Source organism: Pyrgilauda ruficollis, unplaced genomic scaffold (genome assembly GCF_017590135.1).
Source record: "Pyrgilauda ruficollis isolate IOZ18807 unplaced genomic scaffold, ASM1759013v1 scaffold382, whole genome shotgun sequence".
Classification (NCBI taxonomy): Eukaryota; Metazoa; Chordata; class Aves; order Passeriformes; family Passeridae; genus Pyrgilauda; species Pyrgilauda ruficollis.
This window is the reverse complement of record NW_024525290.1, coordinates 113,587-127,181: the sequence shown is the minus strand read 5'-3', so window position 1 is coordinate 127,181 and position 13,595 is coordinate 113,587. Positions and strand designations below refer to the sequence as shown.

General features: G+C 50.7%; 2 protein-coding genes across 2 annotated transcripts; both read right to left on the bottom strand.

Moving 5' to 3' along the window:
• Window positions 1-7,654: 7,654 nt before the first annotated feature.
• Window positions 7,655-11,214, bottom strand: LOC121358342 (beta-1,3-galactosyltransferase 6-like). The gene has a single exon (XM_041476445.1). It carries the CDS (start codon window positions 10,808-10,810, stop codon window positions 9,794-9,796), a length of 1,017 nt encoding a protein of 338 aa, XP_041332379.1. The 5' UTR covers window positions 10,811-11,214; the 3' UTR covers window positions 7,655-9,793.
• Window positions 11,215-11,768: 554 nt separating this feature from the next.
• B3GALT6 (beta-1,3-galactosyltransferase 6) lies at window positions 11,769-13,492 on the bottom strand. The gene has a single exon (XM_041476437.1). It carries the CDS (start codon window positions 13,086-13,088, stop codon window positions 12,072-12,074), a length of 1,017 nt encoding a protein of 338 aa, XP_041332371.1. The 5' UTR covers window positions 13,089-13,492; the 3' UTR covers window positions 11,769-12,071.
• Between the last annotated feature and the right edge of the window lie 103 nt (window positions 13,493-13,595).

The window sequence follows — 13,595 nt, the reverse complement described above, 5'->3', positions numbered from 1 at the left end:
TGGATCCCAGCCCCTTTTCCCAGTGGATCCCAGCCCCTTTTCCCAGTGGATCCCAGCCCCTTTTCCCAACAGATCCCAGCCCCTTTTCCCAACAGACCCCAGCCCCTTTTCCCAACGGATCCCAGCCCCATTCCCCAACGGATCCCAGCCCCTTTCCCCAGTGCCTGCGAGCTCCCATCCATTCCGGGAAGGCTCCATGCCCAGGAATCCCGGGGATCCCATCCCCACGAGGGAGCAGGGCGATCCCTGCCCCTGCTCCCCGTTCCCTGGGAGCGCTGAGCCCCGCCAGGGATGCAATTCCCGGCCGCCAGCGGCGCGGCTTGGCCGGAGCCCCGCTGGAACGGCGTCCGCGCCGCTTTAATTCCCTAATAACAGCTTCTCCCTCCAGCCAGGCTGGAGCCATCACCCGCAGCAGCCCCTGGCATGAAAAACTCCTCTGTGCTTGTGACACTGGGGCCTTTGATGGAGCAGCCCGGGATGGTTTCAGCAGCAGGGATTAAATATCCCAAATATCCCAATTAGTGCAATTCACAATTAGCGACAATTAGCTGGTCCCTCTCCAACATTCCCCGAGTCCTCATCACTCCCGGAGGAGGGAGGGAGGGAGGGAGGAGGCAGGAGGAGGATGCTGCAGAGATTATTTTAGGGATGATGTGGAGAAATGTGGGGTGAAATCCACTTCCCAGCCAGAATCCCCCATCTCAGAGGGATGGAAAAATGGAATTTTGGGACTCTGGCTTGCAAAAAACAAAGGAGAAGAGGCTGGATCTGAATAAATTTGCTCAGCGAAATTCTTTATATGAATATAATATAATATATGAATCTTTATATGAATATATAATAATTATATGAATATAATTATTATATAGATTATATATATTAAGAATTACAAATAATTAATTAATTCATATTCTATATCCTGCCCAGGCCCCCAAACAAAGGATTTTCCCTCTGAATTCCCATTTCTTTGTGGGAATGAGAGGAAAAAAGCTCTGACAGGTAGTTTTGAGTCCCAGAATGTCCAAGGGGAAGCACAGGAATGTTAAAATTCTCCCCAGTTCTTGCTGGAAATCCAGGTGGGCTCCTGGCTGTGCTCTTGAGGGAGCCAATCCCTGCCAAATTTGGGAATCAAAGGTTGGAAAAGCCCTTTAGGATCCTCAAATCCAGCCATGAACCACCTGGGTGCTGTTGTTCCCCAGGGCAGCTACAATAAAATTCCCTTTGCACATTGGATTGTTCTGGATTTGCCCAGAAAAAGGAAAAAATAGGGAAAAAATTCCTCCTATTTCCATTTAACCTGGACCCCCCCGTTCACAGCCAGGGCAGGATGTGAATTCCCAGCACTGCAGGGTGATCCCGAGAATCCTTCAAGGATGATTTCATCCCGATTTTTATCCTGAATTTTATATTTTCCTCACCTTCCCTTTCCTGCTCTGCAAAGCCAGAGAGGGGAACGAGCAAAGCTGTGGAAAAATATTGGATTTAAAGCGTTAAAAAAGGAGAGGGGGGAGGAAAAAAAAAAACAAAAAACCCCAAAAATTCCTGGCTTTTAAATCAACCTCAGGGCTGCTGATGCAGTTGTTTACCAGCCGCTGTTCCAGCCCATTTCACGGACAAAAGCCAAGGGAAATGAGCTGTTTGATGTCTGCAAAGGCATGGAAAAGCCATGGAAAAGCTCCCATGGAGAGGGAAGTGCTGGGATAAACACTCCCTGATTGCGGGGAAGGGGAGTCAGGGGATCACCCTGTGCTGGGCACGAGGGAAATCGGGGAGCACTCAAGGAATGGGGGCATTTCCCTGGAATTTCCATCCCCGTGGGGAATATCCTGAGCTGGGAGGATCCATGGGGTCATCAGTTCCCATCCTGGTCCTGCAGGACGTCCCAAAATCCCACCTTTGGTCCCAACAGGGAAGGGGCTGTGTGTTCCTCTCTAGGGAAATCAGGGATAATTCAAGGAATGGGGACACTGGGACACCCAGAATCATGGAATTAGGGAATAGCCTGAGCTGGGAGGATCCACAGCATCAGAGTCCAGTCCTTATCCCTGCCCAGAACACCCCAAAATCCCACCTGGGATGCCCCAAAATCCCACTTGGGAGCGTTGTCCAAAACAGGGACGGGGCTGAGTGCTCCCCATCAGGGAAACCAGGGATAATTCAAGGAATGGGGACACTGGGACACCAGAATCACAGAATTAGGGAATAGCCTGAGCTAGGAATTAGTCCCTCTCCAATTTTTCTAATCCAGGTTTATTTTCTCTTCATCCAGGTGATGCCTGAGGTCCCACCAGGATCAGGAGATGCTGACTCCACTCTGGAATTCCTTTTCCAGCCTCCTTCCTTTTGCTCTGGTTATTCCCTGCCTCTATCCCAGCAGGAATTACAGCTTTTTTTTTTTAATTCAAAGGGGGAATATTAAAAGAAGGAAATTCCCTCTTGGAATTAAAAAAGTAATTTTCCCCCTTAATTCCTCCTTTTCCCCTCAGTCCTTCCCCTGAGGTGCCCCCAAGGAAAACCCGGCCATCCCACACCTTGCAATATTTATGGATTTCCTTGGAGACAGAGCTCCTCCTGAGCCTGCAGCTCAGGTTTTAGGATTTATTTCGGTGTCTCCAGCCCTGCTGTCTGAGCCTGAAAATAGCAACCGAGGCTGATCTTATCAGCAGCTCTTGGAGACTCCAATTATCTCCTCCCGCGGCTCCGCAGAAATCGGATCCCGGTTATTGTTTTCTTATCCCACTCCCTGTCCTCAGAAACCTCCCAGCCACGGCCCGTGGAGCTTTTCAGGAGCCAGCTTGGAATTTTATCAAGTGGGAGATAAGCAGAATTCCCGAAATCCAGCCAGGCTCCATCAGGTAGAATTCCCGAAATCCAGCCAGGCCTCCATGCCTTGTTCCCAATGTTCTGAGGGAGAAACTGAGGCAAAATTTCCATTTTAGCGTCTCTTCCCGCTCAATTCCTTTGGAATGATGGATTTACAGCACCAGGCCAGGATTTGGGAAGTTTGTCCTTGGATATGGAATGGGAGATTCCAGAAATCCTGACTCCAATTAACTGCAATTCCCTAAATCCAGGCAGGACTGCATCCCAAAGCCTTTGGGATCGGTGCCTGAGGGGAATCATTTGTTCCCAATGTTCCGAGGGAGAAACTGAGGCAAAAATTTAATTTTACCATGTCTTCCCACTCAATTCCCTTGGAATTATAGATCCACAGCACCAGGCCAGGATTAGGTTGGATTTTGGGGAATATTTCCTCCCTGAAAGGATGCCCAGCCACTGGAATGGGCTGCCCAGAGAAGTGGTGGAGTCTGCATCCCTGAAAGTGTCCCAAAATTCTGTGGATCATCATCCCAAAACCTGCGGATCACCATCCCAAAAACCTGTGTGTCACCATCCCAAAATCCTGTGGATCACCATCCCAAAACCTGTGGATCACCCTCCCAAAATCCTGTGTGTCACCATCCCAAAACCTGTGTGTCACCATCCCAAAATCCTGTGTGTCACCATCCCAAAATCCTGTGGATCACCATCCCAAAATCCTGTGTGTCACCATCCCAAAATCCTGTGTGTCACCATCCCAAAAACCTGTGGATCAGCATCCCAAAACCCCTGGACGTGGCACCTGTGGACATGGTTTAGTGCTGGATGTTGGATTTGTACCTTGGAAGGTTTTTCCAGCCTTAATTCCAAGATTCCAGGGAGCAGCTGAGTGACCCCCACCCCACAAAAACCCCCAACCTTTCTCCTAGCCAGGAATCCCTATGGAATTAAAGGGAATGATAAAGAAAAACACAATAATTAAAATTTTTCCAAGTCGTTGTGCACAGCACCTCAAATTGGGAAAATCCTGAAGGTTCTCCCGACGTTTTTCGCAGCAGGATTTGGGAAGGGACAGTGGGATCTGCAGAGCTCTGGACTCTGAGGAGCTGCAAATCCCAGCAGGAAAAAAATCACCCAGGAAACTGCAAAAAAACCTCCAAAATTAATCCCAGTCTGGGATCTGAGTTTAGCAAAGCCGGGTCCGGCCTGGACCCAGCCCAGCACATTCCCAAGGGTGAGCAGGACACTCATTTTTGTGGGATCAGGGCATGGAAAGAAAGAGAAATAATCAGCCAAGATAAAATCAGAAGGATTGGCCCCAAATTCCAGCTCCTAGCACCTCAAGCATCGGGATTTTGGCAGATCCAGATCCACGATCCTGGCTCGAGTCCTTCCCTAAAATCAACACCTAAAGTAAATATTTGGAATTGTCCCGGCCAGCAGCAGCTCTGGATAAATGTTTTTTCCAGTGGTTTGTGCTGTGATGATTCCAAGCCCTCTGGCACCGCCCCAAATCCATCGATCACCGGCGGCGACGACGACGTTTTCCTCCAGTTCAAAAATCAGGAATTATTTCCTTTCCCGGCCTTTTTTAGTTCCTCGTGGATCTCGTGCTTTGTGGGAGCCGCTCCGCTTGGCCAGGGCTGGAGAGTGGAAAATAAACAGGGATTTATCAGCACATTCCTGGGGTTTTGGCTGTCAGGGGAAGCAGGGAATGATGGGGACCACCAGAAAGAGGGAATTGTGGTTTATCCACGAGGAGACGTTCCTTCCCAACTTCCTGGACGTTCCTTGGCACCCCCAGAGCTCTTTGGATCTGTGGAATTGTGGATTTCTGAGTTGTCCTCAAAAACTGGAGCAGTGTCCAGATTTTTCCTCTTTTTCCCCCATGATTTTAGGTTCTTCAGCCTCATTCCCGACTTTTTGGGGACATCTTGGTGGTGGCCTTGGAACCCCCAGAGCTCTTTGGATCTGTGGAATTGTGGATTTCTGAGTTGTCCTCAAAAACTGGAGCAGTGTCCAGATTTTTCCGCATTTTTTCCATGATTTTAGGTTCTTCAGCTTCATTCCCAACTTTTGGGGACATCTTGGGGGTGGCCTTGGAACCCCCAGAGCTCTTTGGATCTGTGGAATTGTGGATTTCTGAGTTGTCCTCAAAAACTGGAGCAGTGTCCAGATTTTTCCGCATTTTTTCCATGATTTTAGGTTCTTCAGCTTCATTCCCAACTTTTGGGGACATCTTGGGGGTGGCCTTGGAACCCCCAGAGCTCTTTGGATCTGTGGAATTGTGGATTTCTGAGTTGTCCTCAAAAACTGGAGCAGTGTCCAGATTTTTCCGCATTTTTTCCATGATTTTAGGTTCTTCAGCTTCATTCCCAACTTTTGGGGACATCTTGGGGGTGGCCTTGGAACCCCCAGAGCTCTTTGGATCTGTGGAATTGTGGATTTCTGAGTTGTCCTCAAAAACTGGAGCAGTGTCCAGATTTTTCCGCATTTTTTCCATGATTTTAGGTTCTTCAGCTTCATTCCCAACTTTTGGGGACATCTTGGGGGTGGCCTTGGAACCCCCAGAGCTCTTTGGATCTGTGGAATTGTGGATTTCTGAGTTGTCCTCAAAAACTGGAGCAGTGTCCAGATTTTTCCGCATTTTTTCCATGATTTTAGGTTCTTCAGCTTCATTCCCAACTTTTGGGGACATCTTGGGGGTGGCCTTGGAACCCCCAGAGCTCTTTGGATCCGTGGGATGGTGGATTTCTGAGTTTTCCTCAAAATGTGGAGCAGTATCTTAATTTTTCCTCCTTTCCCCCCATGATTTTAGGTTCTTCAGCTTCATTCCCAACTTTTTGGGGACATCTTGTTGGTGGCCTTGGCATCTCCAGAGCTCTCTGAATCTGTGGGATCACGGATTTCTGAGTTTTCCTCAAAATTTGGAGCAGTGTCCAGATTTTTCCTCATTTTTTCCTCAAAACTTGGAGCAGTATCTTAATTTTTCCTCTTTTTCCCCCATGATTAGAGGTTCTTCAGCTTCATTCCCAACTTTTGGGGACATCTTGTTGGTGACCTTGGAACCCCAGAGCTCTCTGAATCTGTGGGATCACGGATTTCTGAGTTTTCCTCAAAATTTGGAGCGGTGTCCAGATTTTTCCTCATTTTTCCTAATTTTTCCATGTTTTTCCACGAGGAGATGTTCCTCAAATCTAACAAAATTCTAATTTTTCCCTAAATTCCAGCACCTAATCCAGGAGAATCTTCCTGTTGAAAATATAGAGGAATTAGTTCCCAATCCCGGAAAAAAATCCCCTGGGAAGCTCCTGGAGCGTGAGCAATTTTTAATAAATTTTAATCATGATTAGAGCTTCTTCAGCCTCATTCCCAATTTTTTGGGGACATCCCGGTGGTGGCCTTGGAACCCCCAGAGCTCTTTGGATCCATGGGATCGTGGATTTCTGAGTTTTCCTCAAAATTTGGAGCGGTGTCCAGATTTTTCCACATTTTTCTACATTTTTCCATGTTTTTCCACGAGGAGATGTTCCTCAAATCTAACAAAATTCTAATTTTTCCCTAAATTCCAGCACCTAATCCAGGGGAATCTTCCTGTTGAAAATATAGAGGAATTAGTTCCCAATCCCGGAAAAAAATCCCCTGGGAAGCTCCTGGAGCGTGAGTAATTTTTAATAAATTTTAATAGGAATTTTAAATTCCTATAGTTTTTAATAATCCCAAAAAAATTTGGAGCAGGGGTCCCACATGGACAGGTTTGGGAATTCAAATCCTTTTTTGGAAAATGAAATTTCCCAGCTCAAATCCATGGAATTTTCAGCTGAGGACACCCCAAAAATTCCGGGTTAAAAGGGGACACAGGGACTGGGATTTTGAGTTGAGTTGTTCCATTAAAAAATCCATGAAGGTTTTTTAATTATTTTAATTAAATTTTAATAATTTTATTACTTTTCCCTGTATTTTAGGGGTTTTTTCAAAGGTTTCTCTTTAGGTTTCCACATCAATTTTCCATGGATTCCATGGAAAACCACGGTGGCTCCATCCTCAATAATTCCATTTTTTAATTGGAAAACTCCTTTCCCTTTTTCCCCCGTTATTTTATGTTAAAATCAGAGAACACCACCCGATTTTAGTCACAAACACCTGGGTTTGGACAGTTAAAATTCCCTTTTTTTTTTAAGGAATTCACATTCCAAAGGCTTGGAGTGACATCTAGCGACTGCCTGGGACAGAGAGGAAAATCTGGGAATAAATTCCAAAAGGAAACTTTGCTCCAACAGCAAAACCCCAAAGTTATCCCGAATTATTTACGGGGAAAAAATCAGATTATTTTCATTTTCGAGGGAAGTTCGAGTTCTTTGTTTGAGGGTGGAATGTTTGAAATTTGGAGGAAAAGTGATTTTAAAAATATTGGAATGCTGGGGATTAAAGATTCCAAGGAAATCAAGGGGGAAAAAATCCTTTTAAAATCATTTGGCCTCATCCTCACTTGATTTTGCTTCCCAGGTGGAATTTTCTGGGGAAAATAAAGGGGGAAAGTGGATAAAATAATGGGAAAATTGATGTTATCCTGAGAATAAATGGATTTATTTGTCATTTTTCTGGGAAAAAAGGGTAAAGGTGGATAAAATAATGGGAAAATTGATTTTATTCTGGGAATAAATGGATTTATTTGGTATTTTTCTGGGAAAAAAGGGTCAGATGGATAAAATAATAGGAAAATTTATGTTTTATGGGAATAAATTGATTTATTTGTAATTTTTCTGGGAAAAAAGGGTAAAGGTGGATAAAATAATAGGAAAATTGATGTTATCCTGGGAATAAATGGATTTATTTGTAATTTTTTTCTGAGGAAATAAAGAGAATACACCGGCAAGAATTATAAATAAATATAATTATAAATAAATATTCACATTACAGGTAATTCATCACGATACAGACAACACTGATGAACCTCAGGTGGCAAATGGATGTTTAAAAAACTGGAATTTGCTGACACCTTGGAAAATTCCTGCTTTGGAATAGGATATTTGGGGAAAAAAATACTCCCTGGTAATCCCTACGCATGCATTATAATAATAATTATAATTATTGTAATAATAATTATAATAATTGAGTTGAACATGCTAAAATAATTGAGTTTTTGCAGGATTTTAGATTTGTTTCAGGAATAAAGCCTTGAAATTTTCAAAATAAAAACTTCTGAAGATTTTTGATCTTCAGCAATTAATTAATTAAAACAAGTATAACAAAAAAATTAAATTACGTTGTAACTGATGCCTTTGGTATTCCTGATTCCTAAAATTCCTAATTTTGCTAAGCAAAGAGAAATTGGCACTTTTTTAATTTTCAATTTTTCTGTGCCCTTTGTTTCTTCCAGCCAGAGTTGGGAAGGAGGGAATGGAATGGGAATGAAAGTGCAGAGTGCAACGAACACCAAAAACAAAAACCTCACCAAAAAGACGTTGAAAAAAGGAGATTTTTACATTTCCCAAGTAAAAACTGCCAGAGCTGCAGCTGGCACAGGGGACTGGGAAAATCCTGGAGCAGCTGCCAGTGGAAAATGTTGGAATTCCAGGTTTGGAGTTGAAGAAATCGTGTCCGAGTCCTGTGTGAGCTGATTGTTTGGGTGTGGGCAGGACCGAGGGAAAAACCCCAAATTTTGGACGTGTCACTGATAATTAAATTCAATTTTAATTCCTCTACAAGGGATTTTTGGAGAGGGGGAGGGAATTCCCTAAGCTTTGAGCACTAAATGTGATTTTTTGATGTGCTGAAAAGAGGAATAAAGTTCTCCAAGTTGAATTTTTAGGGTGGGGGGAACCTTTTTCTCTTGACCACACAAATTTCACTTTTATACCTTAAATCCCCACCTTTGGGCAAATGGTTTTTGAACTCCCACTCACCAATTCTTGCTCATTTGTATAAAAAATAAATCTAAATTTGAAGGCTTGGTGCAGCCAGGGAGTTCTTGAGTGAGTGTTGGAGGGAAATGAGCTCAAAACAACACCTGGAGGCTTTGCAAAGCCAAAAAATCTTCTCCCAAAATCAGAATAAATTGAATTTCTGCCAAAACTCAGCCACCTCCCTTTGGAGCTGCCAGGTGATTTATGTACATTGCCTTTCAGAGAGCAAAAAAAAAAAAGACAAATGAACAGATTTAATGATTGCATTCTCTGCCAGAATGCCCTCCCAGGAAAAGCTGATCCCTTTTCCTACCCTCTGGAATAATCTGGTCCCAATTTGGGCTCTTCCCTCCGTGCCAAGCTGGCATTTCCTTGCCAAGCAATAAGCAGCAGCCTCATTTTAGTCTTATCAGCATCAAAACTTAGCATGACCTTTAGCAAATCAACCTCAGAATCTGTTCCAACTTTTCATTCCAGTTCTCTCCCCCCGAATTTCTCTACTTTTTGTGTTTTGACACCTTTTATTTGCCTTCAGTGCTGGCATTTGACCTCTGGCTGTGCCTGCTGGCACCTGTTTTATTTTATTTTTTAAGCATCTCTAACCATGCCACGTCAGCAGCTCTCAGGGAGTCTCAGGGTGACAGAACGAGTCGTGCAAAATCTTTTTAAGAGTAATTAACCCCTGACTCCAATTAACTGCTCTTCCCTAAATCCAGGCAGGCCTGCATCCCAAGGCCTTTGGGATCGGTGCCTGAGGGGAACAATTTGTTCCCAGTGTTCTGAGGGAGAAACTGAGGCAAGAATTCCATTTTATCAGCTCTTCCCACTCAGTTCTGCTGGAATTATGGATCCACAGCACCAGGCTGGGATTTGGGAAGTCCGTCCTTGGATATGGAGTCAGAGATTGCAGGATTCTGCTTTTCCCTAAATCCAGCCAGGCCTGCATCCCAAAGCCTTTTGGCCCAATGTTCTGAGGGAGAAACCGAGGCAAGAATTCCATTTGAATGGGATTCTCCCCGTGTAACAGCAAGCAGAGTCCACCATCCTGAGGCTTCCTGCCGAGGCTTTCAGGGGATGCCATCCTTCCTCTGGCAGCACTGCGAGGGAGGCACTCCCCAGTCGTACATGTAGGAAAGCCTGAGTTTCACCTCCTCCTTACAGAGCTTCCCTTCCTTGGCCAGCGTCTGGTGCTTCTCCAGCATGTCCTCGATGCTCTGCTTGTGAGTCACGATGTATTTGTTGCTGCAGCCGCGCGATTTGTACTCGGTGTCGAAGCGGGGGTCGTGCACTCTCTTCACGTCGATGGGCGCCAGCCACACCCCCAGGGACACGTCCTCGCTCTGCCACAGGTTCAGGTAGTCCCTGCTGAGGCGCAGGTAGCGCACCAGGTCGGCGGAGATCACGTAGCCGCCTCCCAGCGCGTAGGGCAGGTAATAATCACACAGCAGCCAGGCGCTCTCCTTCCACTTCCCCCCGGATTTCACCCGCCCGCGGCCCGAGAAGAAGCCCCAGTAGAGGCGCCGCGGCTCCTTGGCCCTCAGCTCCTCCACCAGCACGTCCAAGCGCACGAAGGTGTCGTCGTCCGCCTTGAGGGCGAACTGGAAGTCCAGGTGCGCATCCAGCCACACGTAGGTCGCCAGCACCTTGGCCGTGAGGTTCTCGTAGGAGTCGCGCAGCTCCGGCAGCAGCAGCAGGTCGCGGTGGCGGCTCTGCTCCAGCTCCAGGCTCCGCAGCTCCTCGGCGCTCAGCCCCGCCGTGCCCACCACGAAGCGGCTCCAGACGTGGCCGTGAGGCGCCTGCCGCGCCGCCGCCATCCAGGTGCTGCGGATGATGCTGCGCCGCTCGCTGTACTTGGGGCCGCTCATCACCACCACGGCCACGAAGGCGCTGCCCTCAGGGCCGGCCGGGGGCGCGGCGCGGGCCCCCCGCCCGGGCTGGCTGTGCGGGAGCGCGGGGGGCGCGGGCAGCGGGCGCAGCCCCTCGGAGGTGCACTTGGCGAGGTAGAGCAGGACGGCGGCGCAGAGCGAGAGCCCGCCGAGCCCCAGCGCGGTGCGGTGCCGGCTCAGCCGCCGCAGCGCCTTCATGGCCGCGGGGCCCCTCACGGCCGGCGCCGCCGCCACGCCCGCCGCGTTTAGGCGGGAACGGCGGTACGGCCAGCAGGAGGGGACAAGCTTTCTACGGGAGCGCTCACCGCGCGCCGCTGCCGCGCTGCGGTGGTTTCATGGCTCTGCCCGCGCTTTCCGCCTTCTCCGCGGGGAAGCGGCGGTTCCGTCCGTGTTCCTGCCGCGGCTCCGGCCGTTCTCGCACCGGGGGAAGGGGCGGGAGGAGGGGCGGAGGCCGCAGAGCCTGACGCGGCGGCTGCCATCTTTGAGTAGGGCATGTGAATCCGAAGAGGAGCCATCTTGGGTTTGGGCTCTGCGCCTTGGCCGTGCCCTGTTCATGGAATCATGGAATAGTTGGGATGGACTCAAAGCCCATGCAGTGCCACCCCCCGCCATGGGCAGGGATACCTTCTACTATCCCCGGCCGCTCAAAGCCTCAAGTCCAACCTGGCCTCGGGCAAGGGATTTGCATTAGATGCTATTTAAGGCCCTTTCCAACCCAAACCATTCCATAATTCAATGAAAACAGCCACACACACACACACAGCCAGGAAGTAGGACACCAACACGTTAACCACGGAGATAACGACGGGACCGCCAGGAAAACGCCCCTTTGCCCCTCTCTGCCGGAAATGGCGGCTGCCCTCACCTAAGATGGCCGCCGCGCCTTCCCGCGGCGCGGCGCAGTGACAAAACATCCGCCTCCTCCCCGCCTCCCTCCGCCCTGGCAACGCCGGGCTCCGTGAGGGCCGTGAGGGGCTCTCAGCGGCGGCCGGGCCCGGGCTGAGCCTCCCCGCGGCCGTCACGGCGCTCGGGGCAGTGTCCGCTCCCTGCCGGGCGGCTCCCGGTGAGTGCGGGCGGCTCCTCCCGCAGCCCCGCGGGGATCGTGGAGGGCTCCGAGGGGTTCTGAGGGCCCTGAGTGCTCCGAGGGGTTGAACAATTTGTTCCCAGTGTTCTGAGGGAGAAACTGAGGCAAGAATTCCATTTTATCAGCTCTTCCCACTCAGTTCTGCTGGAATTATGGATCCACAGCACCAGGCTGGGATTTGGGAAGTCCGTCCTTGGATATGGAGTCAGAGATTGCAGGATTCTGCTTTTCCCTAAATCCAGCCAGGCCTGCATCCCAAAGCCTTTTGGCCCAATGTTCTGAGGGAGAAACCGAGGCAAGAATTCCATTTGAATGGGATTCTCCCCGTGTAACAGCAAGCAGAGTCCACCATCCTGAGGCTTCCTGCCGAGGCTTTCAGGGGATGCCATCCTTCCTCTGGCAGCACTGCGAGGGAGGCACTCCCCAGTCGTACATGTAGGAAAGCCTGAGTTTCACCTCCTCCTTACAGAGCTTCCCTTCCTTGGCCAGCGTCTGGTGCTTCTCCAGCATGTCCTCGATGCTCTGCTTGTGAGTCACGATGTATTTGTTGCTGCAGCCGCGCGATTTGTACTCGGTGTCGAAGCGGGGGTCGTGCACTCTCTTCACGTCGATGGGCGCCAGCCACACCCCCAGGGACACGTCCTCGCTCTGCCACAGGTTCAGGTAGTCCCTGCTGAGGCGCAGGTAGCGCACCAGGTCGGCGGAGATCACGTAGCCGCCTCCCAGCGCGTAGGGCAGGTAATAATCACACAGCAGCCAGGCGCTCTCCTTCCACTTCCCCCCGGATTTCACCCGCCCGCGGCCCGAGAAGAAGCCCCAGTAGAGGCGCCGCGGCTCCTTGGCCCTCAGCTCCTCCACCAGCACGTCCAAGCGCACGAAGGTGTCGTCGTCCGCCTTGAGGGCGAACTGGAAGTCCAGGTGCGCATCCAGCCACACGTAGGTCGCCAGCACCTTGGCCGTGAGGTTCTCGTAGGAGTCGCGCAGCTCCGGCAGCAGCAGCAGGTCGCGGTGGCGGCTCTGCTCCAGCTCCAGGCTCCGCAGCTCCTCGGCGCTCAGCCCCGCCGTGCCCACCACGAAGCGGCTCCAGACGTGGCCGTGAGGCGCCTGCCGCGCCGCCGCCATCCAGGTGCTGCGGATGATGCTGCGCCGCTCGCTGTACTTGGGGCCGCTCATCACCACCACGGCCACGAAGGCGCTGCCCTCAGGGCCGGCCGGGGGCGCGGCGCGGGCCCCCCGCCCGGGCTGGCTGTGCGGGAGCGCGGGGGGCGCGGGCAGCGGGCGCAGCCCCTCGGAGGTGCACTTGGCGAGGTAGAGCAGGACGGCGGCGCAGAGCGAGAGCCCGCCGAGCCCCAGCGCGGTGCGGTGCCGGCTCAGCCGCCGCAGCGCCTTCATGGCCGCGGGGCCCCTCACGGCCGGCGCCGCCGCCACGCCCGCCGCCTTTAGGCGGGAAGGGCGGTACGGCCAGCAGGAGGGGACAAGCTTTCTACGGGAGCGCTCACCGCGCGCCGCTGCCGCGCTGCGGTGGTTTCATGGCTCTGCCCGCGCTTTCCGCCTTCTCCGCGGGGAAGCGGCGGTTCCGTCCGTGTTCCTGCCGCGGCTCCGGCCGTTCTCGCACCGGGGGAAGGGGCGGGAGGAGGGGCGGAGGCCGCAGAGCCTGACGCGGCGGCTGCCATCTTTGAGTAGGGCATGTGAATCCGAAGAGGAGCCATCTTGGGTTTGGGCTCTGCGCCTTGGCCGTGCCCTGTTCATGGAATCATGGAATAGTTGGGATGGACTCAAAGCCCATGCAGTGCCACCCCCCGCCATGGGCAGGGATACCTTCTACTATCCCCGGCCGCTCAAAGCCTCAAGTCCAACCTGGCCTCGGGCAAGGGATTTGCATTAGATGCTATTTAAGGC